The 22,140-nt window shown below is 36.1% G+C and overlaps 1 protein-coding gene and 1 long non-coding RNA gene across 2 annotated transcripts in view; one reads left to right on the forward strand and one right to left on the reverse strand.

Annotated features, from left to right (window-relative positions):
- Positions 1-22,140, reverse strand: part of LOC106903979 (uncharacterized) — a 143,232-nt gene that overhangs the window by 113,438 nt on the left and 7,654 nt on the right. The gene's annotated exons all lie outside the window — the stretch shown is intronic.
- igfn1.1 (immunoglobulin like and fibronectin type III domain containing 1, tandem duplicate 1) lies at positions 1,449-20,667 on the forward strand. The gene is made up of 23 exons (XM_088005950.1): positions 1,449-1,497; positions 6,070-6,189; positions 7,157-7,299; positions 7,431-7,530; positions 7,640-7,684; positions 8,190-8,223; positions 8,325-8,508; positions 8,638-8,751; positions 8,832-9,000; positions 9,658-9,930; positions 10,068-10,910; positions 13,902-14,026; positions 14,126-14,267; positions 14,357-14,650; positions 14,739-15,035; positions 15,626-15,805; positions 15,904-16,032; positions 16,132-16,440; positions 17,356-17,441; positions 17,520-17,712; positions 17,791-18,087; positions 18,367-18,693; positions 19,539-20,667. The coding sequence occupies exons 1-23, from the start codon at positions 1,449-1,451 to the stop codon at positions 19,541-19,543; spliced, it is 4,458 nt and encodes a 1,485-aa protein (XP_087862076.1). The 3' UTR covers positions 19,544-20,667.

Consider the following 22,140-nt stretch of genomic DNA (forward strand, 5'->3'; position numbering starts at 1 on the left):
TGATGTGATTAACCGGAAAGAAGTTGACACAGCAACAGAGAGAAACTAAAACAGAGTTCCTAAAAATTTAAATTCAACACCAGCACTCACATATCTACCATTTGTTCATCTATGCATCAAAAGGACTGTCACTGAAAAAAATCAATGTACAGCATATGCAGTTTGTCAGTCAATCTGTGACCATAGAGATGCTAGAAGAGATACAGCAAGGCCCTGTATCTCTTGCTTATATGTAATTTTGGATATTATGAGTTTCCCCGTATTTTTATTTATCAACATGGATACAGCAAAAAAAAAAAAAAAAACATGAAGAGACTAAAAAATATACTTCAATCTGGACAGATGAGACTAAAATGGATAGAGTGTAATTTCCAAACCAACTAACCAAACGGTGTCGTTCCAAACATATAAAGAATAGGAGTTTAGAGAGTCATTTCTATTGTAATACTGCCAGCTTGGCTTTTCTTCTTCTAAAATTTGTTGCAACATTGGATTAGTATCCCATGGTAATGGAAGACAACTGTTCCTCGTGAAAACCTTGCATTCTAATAAAATTGCTGCTATGTTAGCATTTCCACGGACCTAGCATAACCATTATATAGCTTTTTAGTTTTGAATAAAATGCGAAAGTCTGCTGAAAGTAGTCAGTGGACTTTCGGCAGACATTCAACTGAAAGTCCGCTGACAGTCTAATGGTGGTCAATTTTGAGTCCAGAAACGTCTCCCAGGTTAAAAAGAACCACACTGATGGCTTTTGTCAAAATTCATGTGATAAGAAGTGTGACCCTTTTAGTCAGTTCATGTCTGCATGAAGCTACAGATTACTTTGTTGCTTCAGTACGCAGAGCTTTGCCAAGTTGTGCACATTCCCCAGGGTATTGTACCAGCAAATGTTGTCTTTTATACCTGAAAGTAGCTTCTCTTGCAGATTTTTTGTTCTAAAAATATGTAAATTCTTTTCAAATGCCCAAACACTGCCACTTTATGTAGTTTTAAATATTCAATTCTTCTTCATGCATCGTTAAGGCTTCACTAAAATCTGTGCTTAATTTACAGCTGCCTGTGAAGACCTCATGAGACAGGAACTCGGATCATGTTATGATCAAGTTACTGTAAATAACACCAGCTGCTGCCTCTTACTGTCAGGTTTTGGAAACTGCAATCAGTGGGCAGGAGTGGTATAACTAAAAAGCCTTTTGAACTTGAAGTTAAAAAAATGTTCTGAAAATGGCAGATATTTCTGTAAGAATCTTTGAGTGGTCTGTGCTTATATTTTCAAAGAGAATTCGTTAATAATAAGATATAAGCCATCTCTAAGTTAAGTCTGTCTCCTCAAAATCTGGGGAAAATATGAGATATGTATGTATGAGGTGTTAAGGGTTTTTGTTTTATCTCTCCGTCTTTTGTTCAGAGTCCTCTGAATCTGCTGATCTGAAGAGGAAATAAAGATGTTGAAGAAGACAAAGGTGGACGATGAAACTGCCACTGGGCAGGCAGGTAAGTGCAGAAGTCAGCCAAAGGTTGGTATTCCAGCTGCCTCTCCTTACATTTTCTTTTACTCCAGAGATCATCAACATAGTACAACTTAACTACACTTTATAAGTAAACTTCATCGTCATTTAAGATTGCCACCAAGAACCAAATATGTACAAGACGTGGACATACTCAAAACAGCAACGACAAAGAAGACAGTACCAATGTCATCGAGTCTTGAAAGATTTTTGAAGATGTGGAACCCAACAATTTTTGGTCAATGCCGGGAACAGCTAATAATTGCAGAGGAAATAAAATTAAGTGGAGGAACTCAAACTGTCAGTGACAATTTAGTTGCTCTTTAACCTTTAATGCCAAGATATCTCACCAAAGAAGATACAGACAGAAATGGTGAGATCACCCAATTCATGCATCACAAAGACAAGAAACAACTATCAAGTTACACCAGTCAGAATTGCATTCTGGTTATGGTGCTTTTCTCTTTCCCAAGAACAGAATCAAAAAATGTAGTCAAAGAAGATTGAATTAAACCAAGCTGTAACCAGGAAACAGGAAACCTCTCTGTTCCTGATGAAATGTGGTAACAAAAAAATTACTGAACGTCCAACACATGACCTGATGGCGACATGGGAGTCAATGCACCACATTAGGGATGCTTTCAAATAGTCATGGAATTGAAACAATATTTTTCTAAAATGGATGTTCTTACAACCTGCTTTTCTCCAAGTATTACCTGAATTAATCTCAAGCACCAAGCAGAAATCATCCTGAGAAGTCTGCAATGTGGAACTATGTAAGAAAGCTTCGTGTTGAGTCTTAACAGTTGCACGGCACAACTCTTCCAAGCCATATGCTAACATGCTGCATTATCTTTTGTCTATCACTAATAGTTTTTGTTGTGTTGTCAGTCTCTGCATATTTGATCTGCAGATATTCTGTGTTGTATTTGTCCACCCAACCTTGGGTTACAAACTGTTTATATTATGTGGTCCCTTGTGTTTCTTCTGTGTTCTTAATCCTGTCAAAGTTCCAACCTGCCATGGTTCTTCTGTCAGGATTTATATTTACCTGTCCTGTGCCTTTTCCTTCTGTCATGTTGCGTGTTAAATCGACGGTTCTGAGGGAGTACACCAGGACGACAAAGGTATGCAAGAAAAAAAGATAATGAAAATACAAATGAATAATTTTCTGCACGCATGATGCCATGGTGGGTTTCGTTGCATGAAAAAATTACATCTTCATTATCCTCATCTCTGTCCTCAACCTTGAAAGGTGCTTTCCAAAAATGGATGACAAACCTTTCTGTGGCACAATGGATGCATTTCATTGTGACAACCTTCATACCATGTGAAAACTTGTGACAAGCTGTTACAAGAAGGCGTTCTGAATGATTGTGATGTCTCTACTTCAGCTTGAGAGTTGATGGGAAAATGCCACTTTTTACTGACAACCTTGAATCCAGATCTGTCCTATACAAATGTGACCTTCAAGCTCAACTCAGGAATCTATTCTGCAGGAAACATCACACAACATGACAATCCAGAGAAAGTGACTAAAAAAATATGCTGTTGTTATTCTCATTAAGCTCAAAATAAGTCAAATTTTGGACTGTTTACCCACAAGGAAGGTTAATTATAAATTTTTGTTGTTTCTCAGAGAAACTATATAAAAAAGCAAACTTAAAAAAATAATAATAATAAATACTTCTGAAACATTTGACCTTTCTATGCTTTCTGACATGTAGCTGACATGGAGTCGCTTGGATACAAAAACCACAAAATGTGTAGTCATTTTTTTACCCCTACATTGAAGGCTTATGATAAGCAGCTTAACGGACACCCCCGACATGTACAAGCCTTGTAAAATAACTGATACTCTTTGAATGTTTCCACAGTTTCCAACCTTCAACGTATTTTATATGGATGAGCACATGGTTTTCACAAATGATTTCTAATAAAAATCTGAAAAGTGGAAAATACCATTTGAAAATCAATTTTACTCTTATATCGCTATACAACATCCAGTCCAACGAATTGCTTTAAAAAGTCACATAATAAAAGAACATACAGCCATTTGCAATTTAGCCACAGCTTTATTACAGCTTTCAGGGCTTTGTGAGAGATTTACTAAAAAAAAAAAAAAAAACATTTTGAGTTTAGATCAGGCCTAAAAATACAACCCAACCCAGCTGGACCCCATAAACATTGTGTCTGAGCCTGATCAAATCCAACTAATTAACTCTAATTAGAGGCCAGTACCCAAAGTACCCCAACATATTTTAAAATGCTACCAGTTAATCCAGATATCTGAATTTGCTCTTTACTTGCTTAGAGCAACTTTTCCCACTTTTAGCTTTTATTATCTTCCTGCTCCATCTGTCGCTTTTTGTAACTGCAGGGTGAGTCAAGTGCAAATGTTCCATAAACCTGCAGTTTGAAAGCAAAGTACCCCATTACTAACATATGGAACAATCAAATCATTGATGTACAAAAAGATGTTTAAATTATATTCTGAATTTAACAGGGAGCTAATAGAGAGACGCTAAAGTAGAATAAATGTGATCTCTCCTTTTACGTAGTTTTCATCTTGGTTTTAAAACCAGATGTGTTTTGGAAGCCCATTTTCTTTGTAAACAGATTACAGATAAACTTTGAAATATTGGTAGCAAAATAGGATTATCCTTAATTTATATATGATGTATGTATCTGGAAACAATAAAACAAAAAAACAACAACAAAAATCACACTTTCCTCCAGACAAAACTTCGGCACAAAAATGCACTTTGTTTTGCATCTTGACATCCACTGTTTGGATGAAGAAATGAAAAGACAATAGGAGGTGAGGTACAGCAAAAACCCAAGGTTTATTAAGTTTGTCCTGAACTTGGGGTTAGGGTTCTAAACATTTTTAATAAGTTATGTTTCCTGAAGCAGGACCTTAGTGGCAGACAGACTACACAGAGACTAACTCTGCTTAGTGCTACATGTGTTGGTGAGAGGTCAGGGTAAAGTGAATGCAAAAAGAAGCAAAGTAGGTGGGAATGTACATTGAACAAGTTATATTTTATCCCAGTGAGAATAGTGTGGGATTGGTAAAAACCAGGAGAGCGAGAAAAAAAATATTGGCTGGGTCAAACAATACCAAATATCCATTCCCTTCACACTTTAGCTGGCTAAAATAAAACTCAGTTAGGTTAGTAAAATGGAACAAAATGTAGTGAAAATCTTTTGTGGGTTTGTATAACAGCATGTTTGGGTCACAGTTTGTTCCGCTTTAGTGGCATTTTCCCAACAGGATCACACTCCTTTTGGGTAAACATACATGCCTGATATCTAGGCCCCTCTCATACCAGATTAAAACTGCACAATGGAATAAAAACCTTGTGGGGTCTAGGAGAGTTTATCTGTTAAATATTAAAAGCGCACTGAGCTTCTCATTATTCACATGAGTTCCCTGACTGTTTTGAACTTTGACAGAACTTATGTATGGAAATAAGTTGTTGTGGTTTCTATTTGTAATGCCAGCATAGAAGTCCTTGAAGAGGCATAGGGGAGAGTAAAGGCGCCAGTAGCAGCTGGACTGGCCATGCTGAGCTCATCCTAAGGCTACTATAATTCTCTTGGCAGTATGGCTGTTATGTGCAGTGCATCAAGTCACTTCTCTGGCTTCAGTCAAAAGGACATAAGCAGTCAGCTGTAGTGAACAATTCATGTTTTCTTTGTCAATGCTATAGGAGTGTGCTCAGGCCCCTTTTGACAAATAAATTAGTAAGTGTTTGGTTCATTGCTGGAGAAGGACACCTAGTTAGGGAGAGGATTACACACCTCTAAATTCTCCCTAGGCTGTGATTATTGAACGACTGAAGAAAGACCTGAGTTTTTCAGGCTGCACTTTAAATGCATCATTTTGCAGTTTTACAGTCTAATTTTACAACACTCACAGTGGGACTCAAATCACAACCTAAGGCTTTAGCGGCTTGGCTTGACTGATTCACAAGTATCCTAATGGAGTCTTGTAGCAGATTACAATATGTGCTCCAGATGGCACGCTTATTAGTGCACAGCAGTCTTTTAACATGCTGAAAACACTAAATGTGTTTCATTATTTACAGTAAGGTTGAAACTGGCAGTGGAGATCCAGAAACCTCCAATCAATGTGATTCTCATGCACTGTGGTAGAATGACCAGGATAGCAGAAGACAAAAATAAATCGGATCAGGACAGATAACATAGCCGCGGAAGGTTTTCCAAATTTTCTGCAATCCATCGATGTCTGGACTCTCGGGCAGCTCTTTCAGACCACACAGCAGTCATAGCCTGGTGTGAGTGGGCCTTAAAAGACAATCATACATCCTGTTAATTTTTGTTTTGTTTTCATTATGAAATCAATTTCAGCGCTGTTCAACTGTCTTTTTTTATGTTATGTTGTGTACCTGATGGAGCAAAAAAAATATATATATATATATTTCAATGATTAAAATACACATTTAAAGGAATTGCTGCTTATTTGTGCACTTATACTTGGTTTTGCATCATTCTGTTTGTAAGCTAATTAATTGGTTCTTGATTCATTTAGGCATCAAGAAGAAATCAAAAGTGCCTGGTGTCATGATTACTCAGTTTATGGAGGAACTTCCTGAAGGAAAAACGACTCCAGATTTCACACGGAAACCCATAGCCCTTACTATACAAGAGGGTAAGATTTTCCTGTCTGCAAATATGAACTGTGTTTTTAAGATTACCTGGAAAGGAGCAGAATGGTTGGGGACAGATAATCTGAGCTCAAAGGCTTGAAGGTGAAGGTTTTAGAAACAATACACCCCTTTAAAAAAACTCAAAACACTTGCACATGTCTGTTCTCTGCAAGAAGTAGGAATTTTAGACAGTTTTTTTCTGTGAAACTGCAATCTTACCACAATTAACAGTTGAAAAATCAATGCAGTAGGACAATATAAACAACCACAAGGTAATGTATTGCAAATATATAGCCCCACTTCTAAAAGAGAAAATGATATTCATGATGATAAATGGTTACATGTAAAGAGTTAAGGAAGAACTATAAAGACAGAAAAATGTGAGATATTTGTAATACGCAACAAGAATTCCATCACTGATTTTCATTAACCAATATTTTAAACAATGTCATAATCAATATTTCAGAAGGCAATTAGAATTTTAACAAAGCTGTGATTTCTTATTTTCCTTTTGGCAATATTTTGATCTCTCCAATTACATTTTAAGAGATCATTATGGTTACCCTCACTCAGGTGTCTGAGAGCTTCATCATCTCAGTCACCAGTGTCCTAAACATTACAGAAAGCATTCCATGTCCTATTAAACAAGAACCTAGAGCTGAAATATGATCACGTTCCAGGAACAATGTATGTCAATTATATTAAATATTTACTTAACTAGCACTATATCCATAAATACACATATTTTTGTTCGAGGCAGAATCTGATGCCAGCCAGACTAAACAAACTATTATCTAATTGTTTTTTTGTAAATAAATACATTAAAAAAATCCTAAATTGTTCAATTAAAACATTATCTATATTTACTCATTTGAATAATATGTCTTACTTTTGGTTCATGGCCAATTTATTTTGAAGTTTTTTTTGTTTGTTTCTTTTTAAGTTGACTGTAAGAGTGCTATGTTGCAGGCAAATTTGCATACTTTAAAGCCATTGTGGTGGGAGATCCAACACCTACTGTAACATGGAGCAGAGCAAATGGAGAAATCATTTTTCACCCTGATGTGTGTCAGCAAAAATATGATCCGGCATCAAATGAACATACCCTCGAGGTAAGTTTTAATAAAGCAAAAAATACAAATTGCTGTCATCGACAATAAATATAAAACTTTAATACATAATGAAACAATGACATTATGACTAAAAAATAAACTGACATTTCCTCTATTTACCCTTGTACTAGTTCCCTAAGGTAGCTCCAGAAGATGCTGACACCTACAAGTGTTATGCAACCAATGAATATGGGAGAGCTGTTTGTACCGTTATTCTGAATGTTATTGAGGGTATGATTAACTGTGTAAAACTAAAGCTGTTTTGTTCTGCTAAAGGTATCTCTAGATCATGCGGACACATTGTGAAGCAGAATCAAAGTTTTGTATCGTTTGTTCACAGTGGGATTCTCTAAGACCAAGGAACTTCAAAAGATTCAAGGAGAAGGTAAACCTTACACAACTAATCTTTACACATATAAAATCATAACTGTCCTTTCATTTGCTTTTGTTAGTATGCTGATTTACTACACAACACATTCCAGACTTTGAAAAAGCCTTAGGCTAAAATAAGATTTCATTGCAGCAGTACATTACCACAATTTTTGACAAAATAATACTTTTATTACTGTAATTACTTGTGTAATTTTATTCAGTGAAATTCTGCTTTTAAAATATTAGATACATTTTTCTTTTTATAATTAGTGCCACATTTAGTGGCATCTCTTACAAATCATGTAAAATAAATGTGACAAAACATTTTTTTCTACTTTTTATTTTTGTCTAGACACTTTAATTTAGTCATCTATAACTATGTTTAACATGTTCAGGAAAACAGTTACATTTCAACAAAGATAGAAAGATATCCCATGCTTGCACACAGATGTGTTTTGAGTCAGTGAATTGTGAAAAGAAAATGTCTGTTTATATAAACTGTCCCATATCTTCCCTAGATGCGACAGAGTTCAGAAAAAGACTCAAAACACGGTCAGTAAAATGTATTATCTTTTATTGTAGCCTAGTACCTTTTCAACCACAAGAACTAATGTTTTAGTCAAGCTCCACACAACAAATGTTTCACTTTTCAGTAATCCCGATGGAACTCGTGAGGAAAAGACAATGGATGCAAACGAAAAGGTCTGGGAAATCCTGCTTAGTGCAGAAAAAAAAGATTACGAGCGAATCTGTGCAGAGTATGGCATCACTGACTTCCGTGGCATGTTGAAGAAACTTACTGAAATGAAAAAAGAACGAGAAGAGGAGATTGCACAGGTACAGTTCCTGCTGCTTCTTGTTCTGGATGAGTTATGATGTTCCCCCAAAGCAAAAAAGTACCCTTGCATGATTTATTTTTTCTAATTATTTTCATGATTTACGTTCACCTGCTTATTTTTGCTATAGTTCATCTCACATATCAGGACGCTCAAACCAGTTGAGGTCAAAGATGACGACTGTGCAACAATTGAGTTGGATATGGACCTCTTAGATTCCGGCAGCAAAATATTTCTGTACAAGGTGAGACACACGGACAATCCTTGTTTATTTTGAAGAATTTTGATAAAAATAAACCATCATATAATTGAAAATCTCTGCAGGATGGTGTCATGGTGCCATTCTCAAAGGAAGAGAGAGAAGGAATGAAGCATAACTTAAAACAAGTTGGCAAAAAATATGTGTTCACAATCAAAAACCTAAGTAAGGATGATGCTGGGCTCTACTCTGTGGATGTGGAAGGAGTCAATGTATTTTCCACAGATTTTAAAGGTAAGAACCAATTAGGTGTAAGGCAACTTGAAATATTTGTGTTTGTTTTTTTGTTTTTTTTTTTACAATTCATAACATAATTCAAACTTTAAGATGTACCAGCAAAACAAGGTAAAATTTGTGCCACTTTTTTCTGTGGTTTTACAGTGAATTTAGAAGAAATGTCATCTGACTCCAAAAACAGAACTGGCTCAAGAATACCTGCTTTGTGAAAGAAAAACACATAAAAAGTTATTGGCAGGAGTAAATCTTCTAGTGACTACATATAGGACAGGAACACTGTCAAATATATCAACTCTTAGCCAGTGGTAAAATATCCAAGATGAAAGCCAAAGTAAAATTTGGTGGCAGCAATGTCTCCTTTATTGCAGAGGAACTGGGATAAACATACAAAGATATGGTCATTAACAGACGCAGAACGTAGTCATTGACTGCTTATCACAGAAACAGATATTTAACTTATATGAAATAAAAATCAAACATCTGCTGGGAAATTTTTTGCTTTTAAAATGTAAAATATCTCACTCAATGTCAAACTGATGTTTGTTTGAATCAAACATGCACAAAGTGTCCATCAATGAGACTTAGATAAGTTGGCATTGAATTACATTAATAGAAGTAATGAAAGGCATTTGTCTCACTCTTCAAACTCCGCAGTGCCTGAAGTTGACTTTGCTGTCAAAATTCAAGAGGTCAAGGCGGAAGAACGAGAGGATGCTCTCTTTCAGTGTGTACTCACTGCACCAATGAATGAGATCAATTGGTATGGCAAAAGCGCTTTGCTGACAAATAATGAGAAGCATGAGATCATTGTATCTGAAGATAAGCTCATTCATAAGTTGATTGTGCGAGACTGCCTGCCTCTGGATGGTGGCATTTATGCTGCTGTGGCAGGAATCAAGTCTTGCAATGCCTGGCTTGTGGTTGAAGGTGAGAAAACTTTTATTGCTCATTTTCGATGTTTGGAAATAAGCTTCTGACCGATCGAAGATACCTCAAATATGAAAACACAGTTACAAGACCACAATTTTGTTTATTTACATCTTTATTTTATTTTTATTTTACAGTGGAGAAAGATCCAGCCAAAAAGGGCAAAAAGGCAGCACGGAAAACCACCATTGCTGGAGCCGGCAATGATGAAGAACTGCTGAGAATAGCAAAGGAACAGCAAGAAAGATATCAGAAAGAAATGGAAGAAAAAGCACAACTTGCCAAAAAAGCTCAAGAAGAGAAGGAATTGGCGGCTGCAGCTGTCCGAGCAAAGCAAAAGGCAGAGGCTGAGGCCAAAGCTGCAGCAAAGGCAAAGAGAGCGGCCGCTGGCAAAGATGGAGCTGTTAGGAAAACTAAGAAAAAAGTAGCTGGGGCTGGGGCAGACGGGGCCAGTGGGGCCACAGGGGGGGTTGTAGGTGTTGGTGCAGGTAGTGCTGCAGGTGGAGCTGCTGGTGCTACAGGTGGAGCTGCTGGTGCTACAGGTGGAGGCAGTGCAGCAGGTAGTCTAGCTGGTGCTGCAGGTGGAGGTGCAGGAGGTGCTGGTGCAGGAGGTGCTGCAGGAGTTGCTGGTGGTGCTGCAGGAGTTGCTGGTGGTGCTGCAGGAGTTGCTGGTGGTGCTGCAGGAGTTGGAGGGAGAGATGGGAGTGGAGCTGCAGGTGGGGCTGGAGGCAATGAGGGTGGAGATGTGGAAGGAGATTCTGAGGTCGAAAGTGATGAGGATTCATTTGAAGATTCAGATGAGGACATTGAGGGAGAAGGAGGGGGAGCAAAAGGAAGGGAAGGAGCAAAGGAAGGAGGAGAGAAGGGGGGTGTGGGAGGCGAAGGAGAAGAGGGAGGAGAGAAAGGAGAAGGAGGAGAAAAGGGAGGGGAGAGGAGAAAACGAGCAAGAGCTGCCCCACTGGTTCCTGATACAGTTATAGGTAAGAAACTAAATCATAAAATTAATATTTTCATTACCATCAAATTCAATTTTCCTTTAGGTTTATTTTGACCCGGAAAAAAATGTGTAAATGTAGAAAATGTGTTGTTGTATTTTTTTCTTTTTAATGGTGGGTTTTGGAAATACTTTACGAAAGTTTTCCAACAAAGATTGCTGACTTCATAGTCTAAAATCAACACCTGACATTATTATCTACTTTATTTATAAGTATTGTAAAATTTTAAAAGTTTTGTATATCAAGCAATGTTTGATATATAACATAAATTGTGATACTTTTGTATAAAATTGACTATCATTACTGATAGAACATAAAGGATGGGGGGAAAAAATGACCCAGAACAGAAGAGGAAATTCACAAATTGGCTTGTGAAAATCAAGCAGTATCTTTTACTCTTTTGGCCAGGCAGTGTATTTGATATATTTGGGTTTTCTGTGTAATAAGTGTACTTATATGTGTGTAAACATGTTTGTTTTCATTGTGTTATAAACCTCTTGTTTGATTTATAAAAACTGAGAACAAATTGGCAGGATTTAAATAGAAATGGTAGAAATCAACCTAGATATGGACATTTATGCATACTTGCTTTTATGAGTACATAAGAGCAAACTTTACACAAAGCATACAAAATGCATCCCATGGTTGATCTTCTCCATGACCCTGTTCCCCATTTTTTTAATCTTTAACGTTTTTGTTTTTTTATTAATGTTATTTGTCAGGCTAATTCTACAGCAAATGAAAAAAAAATATTGACTTGATCCTATTTAAAATGAAATCAACTAAAATGAAAAGCCAATAACGTTGGAAGAAGATATGCCCGAGGTGAGAGTTGCATGGGCGAGCAGCAAGCTGTGATGATGAGGGTGCAGATGAAGGTGAGCCAGCAACAGCTGGGATATGTTCAGACAGTGCACGGCACATCCCGTTGATCGAGCAGAGAGTTAGCAGTAAGATTGCCAAGTACTGCATTATTTGCTGCATGGGAGGTATCATCATTGCATTAAATTATTCAATGCATTGATAAAATTTACAGAGATATGGTATGTGGGTTAACAGAATACATTCGTAACCACTGGGCAAAAAGCTGTTTATTACCATAAATTTGCTGTTAAACTTAAAATATAAAAGAATGAATTAAAATCACGATTGTGCCTTAAAGGAATGCTAAATATATCTGATTCCAATTTATGTTTTGTTATGTTTGTGGAGTATTGGCTATATGTCAGTCTGTGAATATCAGTGACAGATTAGTCATTAACTGTGTTTCTTTGACCTGCAGGTTGGACATCAGCAGAAAATCCTTTTGTTTGTCTCAATGTTTGTCTTTTGTGGACAATTTGAAAGCTTTTGTGCTTTGAATGCCTCTGTGTTAACATTCCTGCTTGGTGTTTCAAATATTAATTCAGGATGAGATGGTGCACTCAGGCAAATGATTTTAGCACAGAGTAATATACACACTGCTTAAGACAATGCAACTGAAATAGTCACTGTGTACATGAGGTTTTAACAAAACGGAAAAATCAAGAAAGAGATGAGCTGACCATGGAGGATGGTAATGCCCAGAAATATGTTTTTTTTCTTCTACTTTTTGTACATTTACTAAAGACTGACTTTCCATCAGAGAAATAAGAAGTTCTTCAAATGAAGAAAGAACTTTCAGTACTGAAAGGGTGATTTTCTTTCTCAACAGCTTGTTTTTCTGTCAACATAAAGTGAATAGAGGAAAATAAATGGCACAGAAAACTCTTTTAAGCTTTAAGAACTCAACTTGTCAAACTGAAGAAAGCCTCTAGAAAATAAGCCATTTAAGTTCCATGTTCATGAAGACGTCTTCAATTCAAATGAAGGAAAAACACACTTTGAGATGTTATTTTTTCCTGACTTCATACATGAATTCTATTAAATTTAAAACATTACTTGAGATTTAATATTTCGCAGGTAAGTCTGTATGCAGAGAAGAAAGACTGTTCATTTATTCATATAAAGTTCAATCCAGATATTCACAAACACTACTTTAAAACAACTTGTTCCCCCATTAATGTCTGGCATGAAGTCATACTTTTCCTGATTAAGATCATGTAGGTTGACCAAAATTATTTCCACTTGCAAAATGTGAAAATAGTTTTTGTACTTTCTTCAAATTCAGAAGTTGACACAACATCTTAGCATTTGATTTGATTTAATTTTAATGTGAATGACTGGGGTTAAATATTTTCTAACAGATGTGGTGAAACTTATTAAGGGTTGTAGGCCACCTCGCTCCCACACATTTTCTCCTCTGCCAACTATATGGTTCTCGAATGGCCACTCCAAAACATTGACTCTGTTGTACTGAAACCACTCTGTAGATTATTTTGACAACGCAGAGCATTAATTTACATTTGGTAGGCCTGTTTGTGTCTAAGCTTTAACCCTCTATTTTTCTGAATAATGTTCTCTGTGATGCTGGGATCTGTTTTGTGAAATCCATCAGCCCCTCCTGCAGGAAAACAACCACACAACATGATGCTGGGATGGTCTAGATATAACTAAGGAAATTATGGTCAAACATAGGTTCATAACTCTCTTCCTGATTTTTTAGCAAAACATTTTTTTTCAACACGTCACACATGGAAGCAGTGCTTTTAAGGGATTGAGTTAAAATAAATCAACAGATGTGCATTAAATTAGCTGAAATATTGTAAACTTTTTTATTGTCGTGATTTGGTCAAAATTATATACATGCGTAGTGATGGTAGGATATACGAGTAGGAATTCTTGGATTTGAAGAAAGCAGCAACCAAAAACTAAATCATAACTCTCCTAAAATGGAGAATAAGTAGACTGATTTTATGCCAGACAGTGAGGAAAAAAAAGGTCAGATATTTTTTCTGGTTTTAATTGTATTCGTGTTTAGAAAGAAGATAAAAATTAAGAAAACATGATTGCAAAAGGAGGATAATGCGTGCATTTATTAACTTACTTGCTTCTCAGACCCAGGTGTTCACTTTCACGCTGGACTTTCTGACTGCAAAGCCATTATTGGGGAAGCAGCAGAGTTAGAGTGTAAAGTAAGCAGTGAAGAATGTGTAGGAATCTGGTACAAAGATGGAGCTGAGGTGAGTTCAGACCCCTAAAGCAGTCATTATCAGCAAAGTATACCTGGATGACACTGAAGCAATAAAGCAATGTTGTAATGTTTGTATTTTTTCCTCCAGATTCAGGCTTCTGAGAGTTTAACAATTTCAAAAGAAGGATGTTTCCACAGGCTTAAAATCCACAAAGTCACAGAGGAAAATGCTGGAAAATATAAATTTGAAGCCGATGGCCGAAAAACCGAGGCTGAAATTGCTGTTGAAGGTAAAAACATTTCCATAATTTACCAGAGTGTGAATGCAAGTCTTTAAACTGAATTTTAAAAAAGGTTTTGTGCATTTTCTTGGTTTCAGATCCCCCTCGATTTGATAAAGAGGAGCTAGAAGCATTTAAAGCTCCTGTGACTATAAAGAAGGGACACAAAGCTACTTATAAATTGTCTTACATTGGCCGGGAGCCAATAAAAGTCCAATGGTACCTTGAGGGTGAAGAACTTTCAAGTGAAGGCAATATAAATATTGAGACTTCAGATGGAACCAGTCGTTTGCTGATGATGAAGCTGCAGCACAAAGACAGCGGCGAAATCAAGATAAAACTGAAAAATGTGTTTGGGACAATTGAGGCTGTAAGCCAGCTAAATGTACTTGGTATGTATTTGACAAAAGTAACATGTAAGCATAATACATTCTGATCAACTAAAATACTATATTACCATACCATGCTGTATTCCGACAGATAAACCTACACCTCCAATGGGACCTCTGGAGATTGTTGAAGCCTCCTCCTCTGTAATTGATTTCAAGTGGAGACCCCCAAAGGACAGTGGTGGATGCAAGATACAAAACTACATCCTTGAACGACAACAAGTTGGACGGAACACCTGGAAGAAGGTTGGACCAATTGGCCCTGAGGCCAAGTATAGAGACTCCGACGTGGATCATGGTAGGAGATACTGCTACCGTATCAGAGTGGAGACTGAAATGGGAATCAGTGAAATGATGGAAACTGAAGATATTCAGGCTGGAACAAAAGGTAAGTTCAAGTTAAATGTATCAGGGGGTTTTTAACAACTGAAATAACCAATCTGTAGTGAAGAGAAATATAACTGAAACAATTAGTGTTGTTCACAGCAGATGTGTTCTGTGTCTTAGAAGCAGGCTCATTACACATAACCATCCTGACTTTGATGTAAGTCCTCACCAGGTTTTACATACTCAACAAGAAAATAGTGGTAAAATGAATATTTCCCCTGTGTCAAAATTATTGTTTTAAATTGTAAATGATCTGTGCTTTACCAAATTCCAAAATGTTTTAAATCTTACCCAAATAGTCAAAACCACACAAAGATTCACCCATGTAGTTATTTATGAAACAAAAAAACAAAAAACAAAATGGAAAACTTGAAACTTGAACTTGATAATTGAAACAAATTTAAATTTAGTTAGCATGCGAATATATTCAAATTGTGTAGATTTTCCTCTTCACATGTCTTCAGTTTAACTCAATGATAACAGAATGTTAAATTTGACACCTGACATTTACGTAAATCAAGGAATTAAAACAAATATAACAAATGCATTTAAAAACAACTTGAAACAAATGTATGTTTCTTGTGCATACAGCATATCCTGCACCTCCATCAGCACCAAAGGTTGCCAGTGCCTTTAAGGACTGCATCAACCTCACATGGTCCCCTCCTGCTGACACTGGAGGAACCAGCATTCTGGGATACAACCTGGAAAAACGCAAGAAGGGCAGCAACCTCTGGGGCCAAGTTAACCCCCCAAATGAGATTATTAGAGGTTACTTTATAATTTATCTATGATTTCTGCTAATTCTTAGCATATTGTTATTTTTGAGGATAAACTAATCAAGAGTAGTTATTAATGTTCCTATTCAGGAAAAGGATTTGCTGTAAAAGATGTGGTTGAGGGCATGGAGTACGAGTTCCGTGTGTCTGCAATCAATGACTCAGGAGCTGGCGAATTCAGCACTCCATCTGAGTTTGTTTTTGCCAGAGACCCTAAAAGTAGGTGGATGTTTATAAATGTTGTGACAGAGCTGTCATTGTTAATCTACATAAAATATTTGTGTGACATTAAAAGTGGCGCCAAATCATGTGTTTCAGAGCCTCCTGGTAAAGTGCTTGATTTGAAAGTGACAGATTCCACCTACACAACCCTGTCCCTGTCTTGGAACAAGCCCAAAGACATTAAGGGAGAGGAGGATGAAGCAAAGGGATATTTTGTGGAAATCAGGCCTGCAGAAAACACAGACTGGGATCGATGTAATTCTAATGCAATAACCATGACTACATATACGGTAAAGGGCATGAAGTCAATGGCCATGTACTGGGTGAGAGTTATTGCTACTAATGATGGAGGTGAGGGAGTGCCTCAGGAGCTGGACAATTACATTCTCGCTATGCCCCCTCCTGGTAAGTACATTTGCACTTAAATCAGTCTCTAAAAATAAATTTAAAGAAACAGCATGCAAAACCATGCACTGCCAGTTTATCCTCTATTCCTTGGGGTGACATTAAAGTTACAATAATTATTAGAAATTGAATTAAATTTCAACCAAAAGCCTAATCATGAAGGCTTATCTTCCAAATAAGCTAAAAGGACAGAGACAGCTAAAACTGCACTGTGCATTGGTCAGTTATTTCCACATGGGTAATAAAGTGGTTGAAAGCCTATAAACCTTTTCCAAAATAAAGATTTGAAAAACTTTACTTCATCCATTGTAAATGGATGAATTTATAATTTCACCTAGTATGGATAGCTTTGTTTTGATCATATTAATATGAAACTTGGTAGTGTTGAAAGTGATAAACATAGAAAGTGATGTACCACCTAGAACAAAAATACTACATTGCAGATTGCCTGCATGTAACTCAGCAGAACTTTTTTTCATTTTAGTTAATCTTTTAATAGCTACTTTAACATAACTTATATTGAATAGCTTATTTGGTTATGTTAGGCCATGTCTGACCATTTGGTACTTCAACAAGATTTCCTGATAATTTGAGCAATATGGGGGCATAGAGAGACATTTGGTTCATTTTAGCTTCAAGTGTAGTTTATCTCTAAACAGTATGATATATTTTTCTTTTCAATGTATTTCCAGGATATCTCAAAAAAAAGATGGGATGGATCATGATATGATTTTACAGATGTGCTTTACTGTATAATCAGCGCTATTATAGGTTATACAGAATCATCGTCTATATCAGTGTAGTGCGTAGGACAATACCAAGTTTTGTAGTTGAAATTTATTTTGTCTTTTTGCAGTGAAATGTGTCTTTTTTCAGTTTTCATAAAAACAAAATTGCTTTCTATTCTTTAAATAGTGAGACCACGATTCACAGATGCCAAAATCAAGAGTTTCATGATTGTAAGAGCAGGAAATTCTGCAAGATTCACCATTAACTTTGAGGTACTTTATCAGATGATTTACAGAAGTTAAGTCATACCTATAAACTCCTGGAAGTAATGTTTTCATATTGTGTTGTAGGCTTCACCATGGCCAGAGGTAACCTGGCTAAAGGATGGCGTACCAGTGTCCAAAAAGGTCACCATCAGCAATGCTGAGGGTACATCCCAGCTTTTGATCCCTTCTGCAGAACGTTCAGATACCGGCATCTATACCATCATAGTCAAAAACATTGTAGGACAGGAAACAATTAGCATTGAAATTAGAGTCACAGGTAAGTTTAAAACAGTGGTCTTCTTGCTCCATTGCTGTACAATTCAGTAGAGTGAGTAACAAAAATGTTGAACTCTAGATGAGCCAAAGCCACCAGGTCCTGTGGATCTGGATGAAAACGTGCCTGGCACAGTAACCATCTCATGGACCGCGTCTCCAGATGAGAAGCGGGATGACAGGCTGCACTACATGGTGACAAAGAGAGATTCAGTCAAGAGATCTTGGAACACCATTGCAGATCGAATCTTCAACAACAAATTTACGGCCTGCAACATCATGCCGGGTCGAGAATACCAATTTAGAGTCTATGCCAAGAATGACATGGGCTCCTCTAAACCATCCGAATCTGCAAAGTGGCTCATTCCTGCCAAAAAAGGTGAACGGATCTGCTTTTCAGGTTTAGAAACATATGTTACTTTAGCATCACAAATCCTAAAGTAAATGCAATATTTTAACAAGTTTAAGTTTTATTTTGTTGCTCGGATACTCATAAAGCTGACCAAATATAGTTCACTTAAAGACAGATTTTAGCCCTTTTTCATGTAACAAGCTTGTCAAAAGAGGCATTTTTTATACTAGAGTGTGAAGAATTGCTTCTTCATTTTTTAAGTCAATAGTTATATTCTAATTAATTTTTTATATTGATTCTCTGCAGAAAAATTCACTGTGAAGATGCCAGAGTCCAAAGCCTGTGACCTGCAATGTCCTCCTAAATTCCTTGTCCCACTGAAAATGCACACTGCTCCACAAGGCTATGAATGCTACATGAGCTGCGCCGTAAAAGGAGATCCAACACCTCATGTGACATGGCTGCGCAACAACATCAGTCTGAATACCAACACCAACTACTTCATCTCCAACACCTGTGGGGTCTGCTCTATGCTAATATTAAGGGTGGGAACCAAGGATACAGGGGAATACAAAATTGTTGCAGAAAATGCTTTAGGAAGAGCAGAGAGTTCAACTAAACTCACAGTCAGAGGTAAGTCCTTAACAGAACGCTTTGCACAAGTGGAAAGATTACACGTACATCTCAATAAATTAGCATACAATCCAAAATTTTATTTATTTTAGTAATTTAAGTTTAAAAGTGACAGAAACAAACTGAAGGAAAACATTTTAAACGTGTATTTTTATCCCTCAAAGATTATTCCTCACAGCTATAAAATACAAAGCATGTAAACATAAAAATGTTTACTTATGGCTTACCAAATCTAGGAGGGACTGTTAACTTGATAGAATATAGCAAACAGTGTCTGCATTTCAAGCACATTCATATGAAGTTAAGTAAAAGGAAAATGTGTGGTAAAAAATAGCTGCACTTAACAACAAGGATAACGACAATCTCCAAGATGCATTCTTTTTCTGAAGCCAGTTAAGAAAATGAGAGAACATCAGATGCTTTTAAACCAGTGCCTAGATGATAACCTGAAAAAATGTGAAGAAAATAACTTGTTGGTTTCTTTAGTCATCCCAAGTTATATTATAAATGCAGTAATTCATGGAAAATAACCCCTCTACCAAGAATCGAAAGCACATGCTGTACAGTTCATGGGCAGGCTTTTTGAAAGGCCAGTTTCTGTATTAGACATATTTTATTTATTAGTCCTATGCAATATTAACATTTTCAGAAAAAAAGAATTTTAAGTTTTTAATAGCTGTAAGGAAAATTCATCAGAATTAACAGCAAGAAAAATACAAAATATACACAGTGCGTATCAAATGTGAGTGAGTTATGAGTTGAATTACTCAAATTACCTTTGATATTCTAATTTACCAGTCAGTTAAATAAAAATGACTAATGATCTCTATTTGCTTTCTTTGCAGAGTAAAGGGATCTACAGACAATGCCACATAAGCCACGTAGTTGGAAACTGACATGTGTTTTACAATCAAGCAAATCCCAGACGTGTGTAAAATGTACATTCAGTGTCACAGATGAAGCCTTATCTCGAAAAGTTGATTGTCAAAACTTTAATGTGCAAATAAAAAATAAACCTAGGATGCCACATGTTCTTTATAGATCTAGTATTTAACCTGTTTCATTTTGTTAAGCTAGAAGGTTGAATATACAAAATACAAATTATATATTTAGTTTAACTATTTGCCATTTGAGTACCTGAAAAGATTTATTGATTTGATTCTACTGTGAATGCCTGATTTAATGATTTTAACATGAAGGTGATATAATTTTCTGCTGTTTCCCATTAGGCTGTTCTGCAACATAGATGGTTGCCGTCATTTTATTCTCACAAACTTTGTTTTGGTTGCCTGTATTCTGTTGTGAGTTTACCCGAGTATTATGTCAACTGTTATGAAATATGATGCAAAGGCAAAGCAACAGGAAAACTAAAAAAGAAAAAAAAAAGGATTAATACGCAAAAAGTTGTTTGTTTTGCGGGGTTTTGCTTTTGCTGTAATCTAGTCATATGAGATAGGTTCTGAGCAGACGTCAGGCTCCTTGGAGCTTTAAGGGGCTTCCATATGCTGACAAGTTTTGAATCCCTTACTCCTAAACATTAACCTTTCACAGTGGGAACTCAGTAGGAGAAAATGAGCCCTCCTGGGAGGAGTGAAAACAGGAACTGTTTTAGAATTTGAAAGTATGTTGAACTTCAATTAAACTTTACTATTAGATAACACTAGATGTTAGTAGGTCATTGTGAAAATGTTCATGTTTGTGCATGCAAGGTTGCAGTTTTAAGCAATTACTATGCTATTCATATGCCAATTTGTGTGAAAAGTTTTAATAAATATTGAATGTTGCATTTTGATGCAACTTTTTAAAACTGAACAATGAGTTAGTCAAGAACTTTAGATATAAAAAATACATTATGCAGAAGTATTAAAACTGATTCACTAAAACGTACATCCATGACGCATGTAACAAGTCTTTATATAAAGTGCCTCAAAATTCATCCCACATGTCAAGCTTCATTAAAGTTTGTCTGAATAATGTATGTCTACCATTCTCATGTTGTGACTGTTCATGTTTTTGAATTGTTCAATATCCCTTCGTAAGTGTCATGGAAGAAGGAAAGGTAAACATCCCAAACAACTAAAAACATGAATAATTTCTGGATGCAAGTCCTGAATGCAAGTTGAAGCTACAAAAATATGCTCTGGTTTATTTGCATAGTTTGCTTTTCATAAAAAAATAAATAAAATAAAAATTATAGCTCATCTTTTATGATAGTCTTTCAGCAACTTCACTATATTTCAATACTGACATTTCTTATCAAATTCCAATCAGGTGTTGGAGCAAAATAAATAAAAACTCTTACCTCTTAAGTAATGTGGGGAAAGCATGATAGAGGCTTCATGTGTATTCTACCCATGATAATGAAAAACTACCTAGGAGAACTACCTTTCTACACTATCCGATAGCATCCTGCAGCTGTCCTAAAGCTATGATTCCCAGTTTTGAGACATAAGGATTGGAGATATTTTCTGCTGTTGTTTCTCAGACGTTACCCTTTCTGAACCTGTAGCCTATAGCACTTTATGGTAAGGTGGCATATGCAAGTAAACCTATCTCTATGTACCACTGTAAAAAGGCAGTGGGTTGGGTTGCTCTCAGGATCTCTGAGTGCCTTTATGGCCTCTTAAAAGGCAGAACTCACACTCAGGAATCCACTGGACCTTGGCTGGCACCAGACTGCAGAGAAAAGCAGCAAACGTAAAAAATAAAAAAGTAAGTACATCTACAGTAAGATCTATTATTTGTAGTAGGTGACTGGATTTCTACATCAAACCAGATGTGATCTGTGTATTTCTAAAGCTTTTGTTGTGCATGTTTTCATAAATTAACTTGGTTAAAAAATGGTTAAAGTAAAAAAAACAAAAAAAAACACCAGTGGTAAAAGTTTTTTTTTTCTTTATATGCAATAGCCCTGTATTTGGACTCCTACAATTTTAACATATGTATCTACTTTAGTGACATGAGAACTCTGCTTGGCTCTTTCAATCTAACTTTCTCTCTTTAAATTGTTATTGTGCATACATAGTTAGTAAGATGTTCTTTTTGGGCTGGAGAAGAAAATGAAAAAATAAATAAGGCCATAGCACAGCTGTTTGAATAGGAAAAACATATAATCCACATCAAACTAATATCCATAAAGTTACATGATTAAAAACGTTATACCTTTTCCAGTTATGAATTTGTCAGTGTGATGCTATGATTTAAAGATTTTTCAAATTGATCTAAGTATTCTAATAAATGTGATCAATGTGATAGTTACAGAAATCTGACAATATAGTTTAACATATATTTCAGTGACTTATTCTGATGCCTAATGGTCAATATAAAAAATTGGAAATGCAAAAATAGAAATATCTATAATAAAAAAGAACTTTTAAAGTATGTAAAATAATAGTTTTTTTTTTTCAATTCAAAAACTAACTTAAAAAAAAACAAGACTTTCTTCTT

The sequence above is a fragment of the Poecilia mexicana genome, unplaced genomic scaffold (genome assembly GCF_051168715.1).
Source record: "Poecilia mexicana isolate PSO_F unplaced genomic scaffold, ASM5116871v1 scaffold_5, whole genome shotgun sequence".
Taxonomy (NCBI): Eukaryota; Metazoa; Chordata; class Actinopteri; order Cyprinodontiformes; family Poeciliidae; genus Poecilia; species Poecilia mexicana.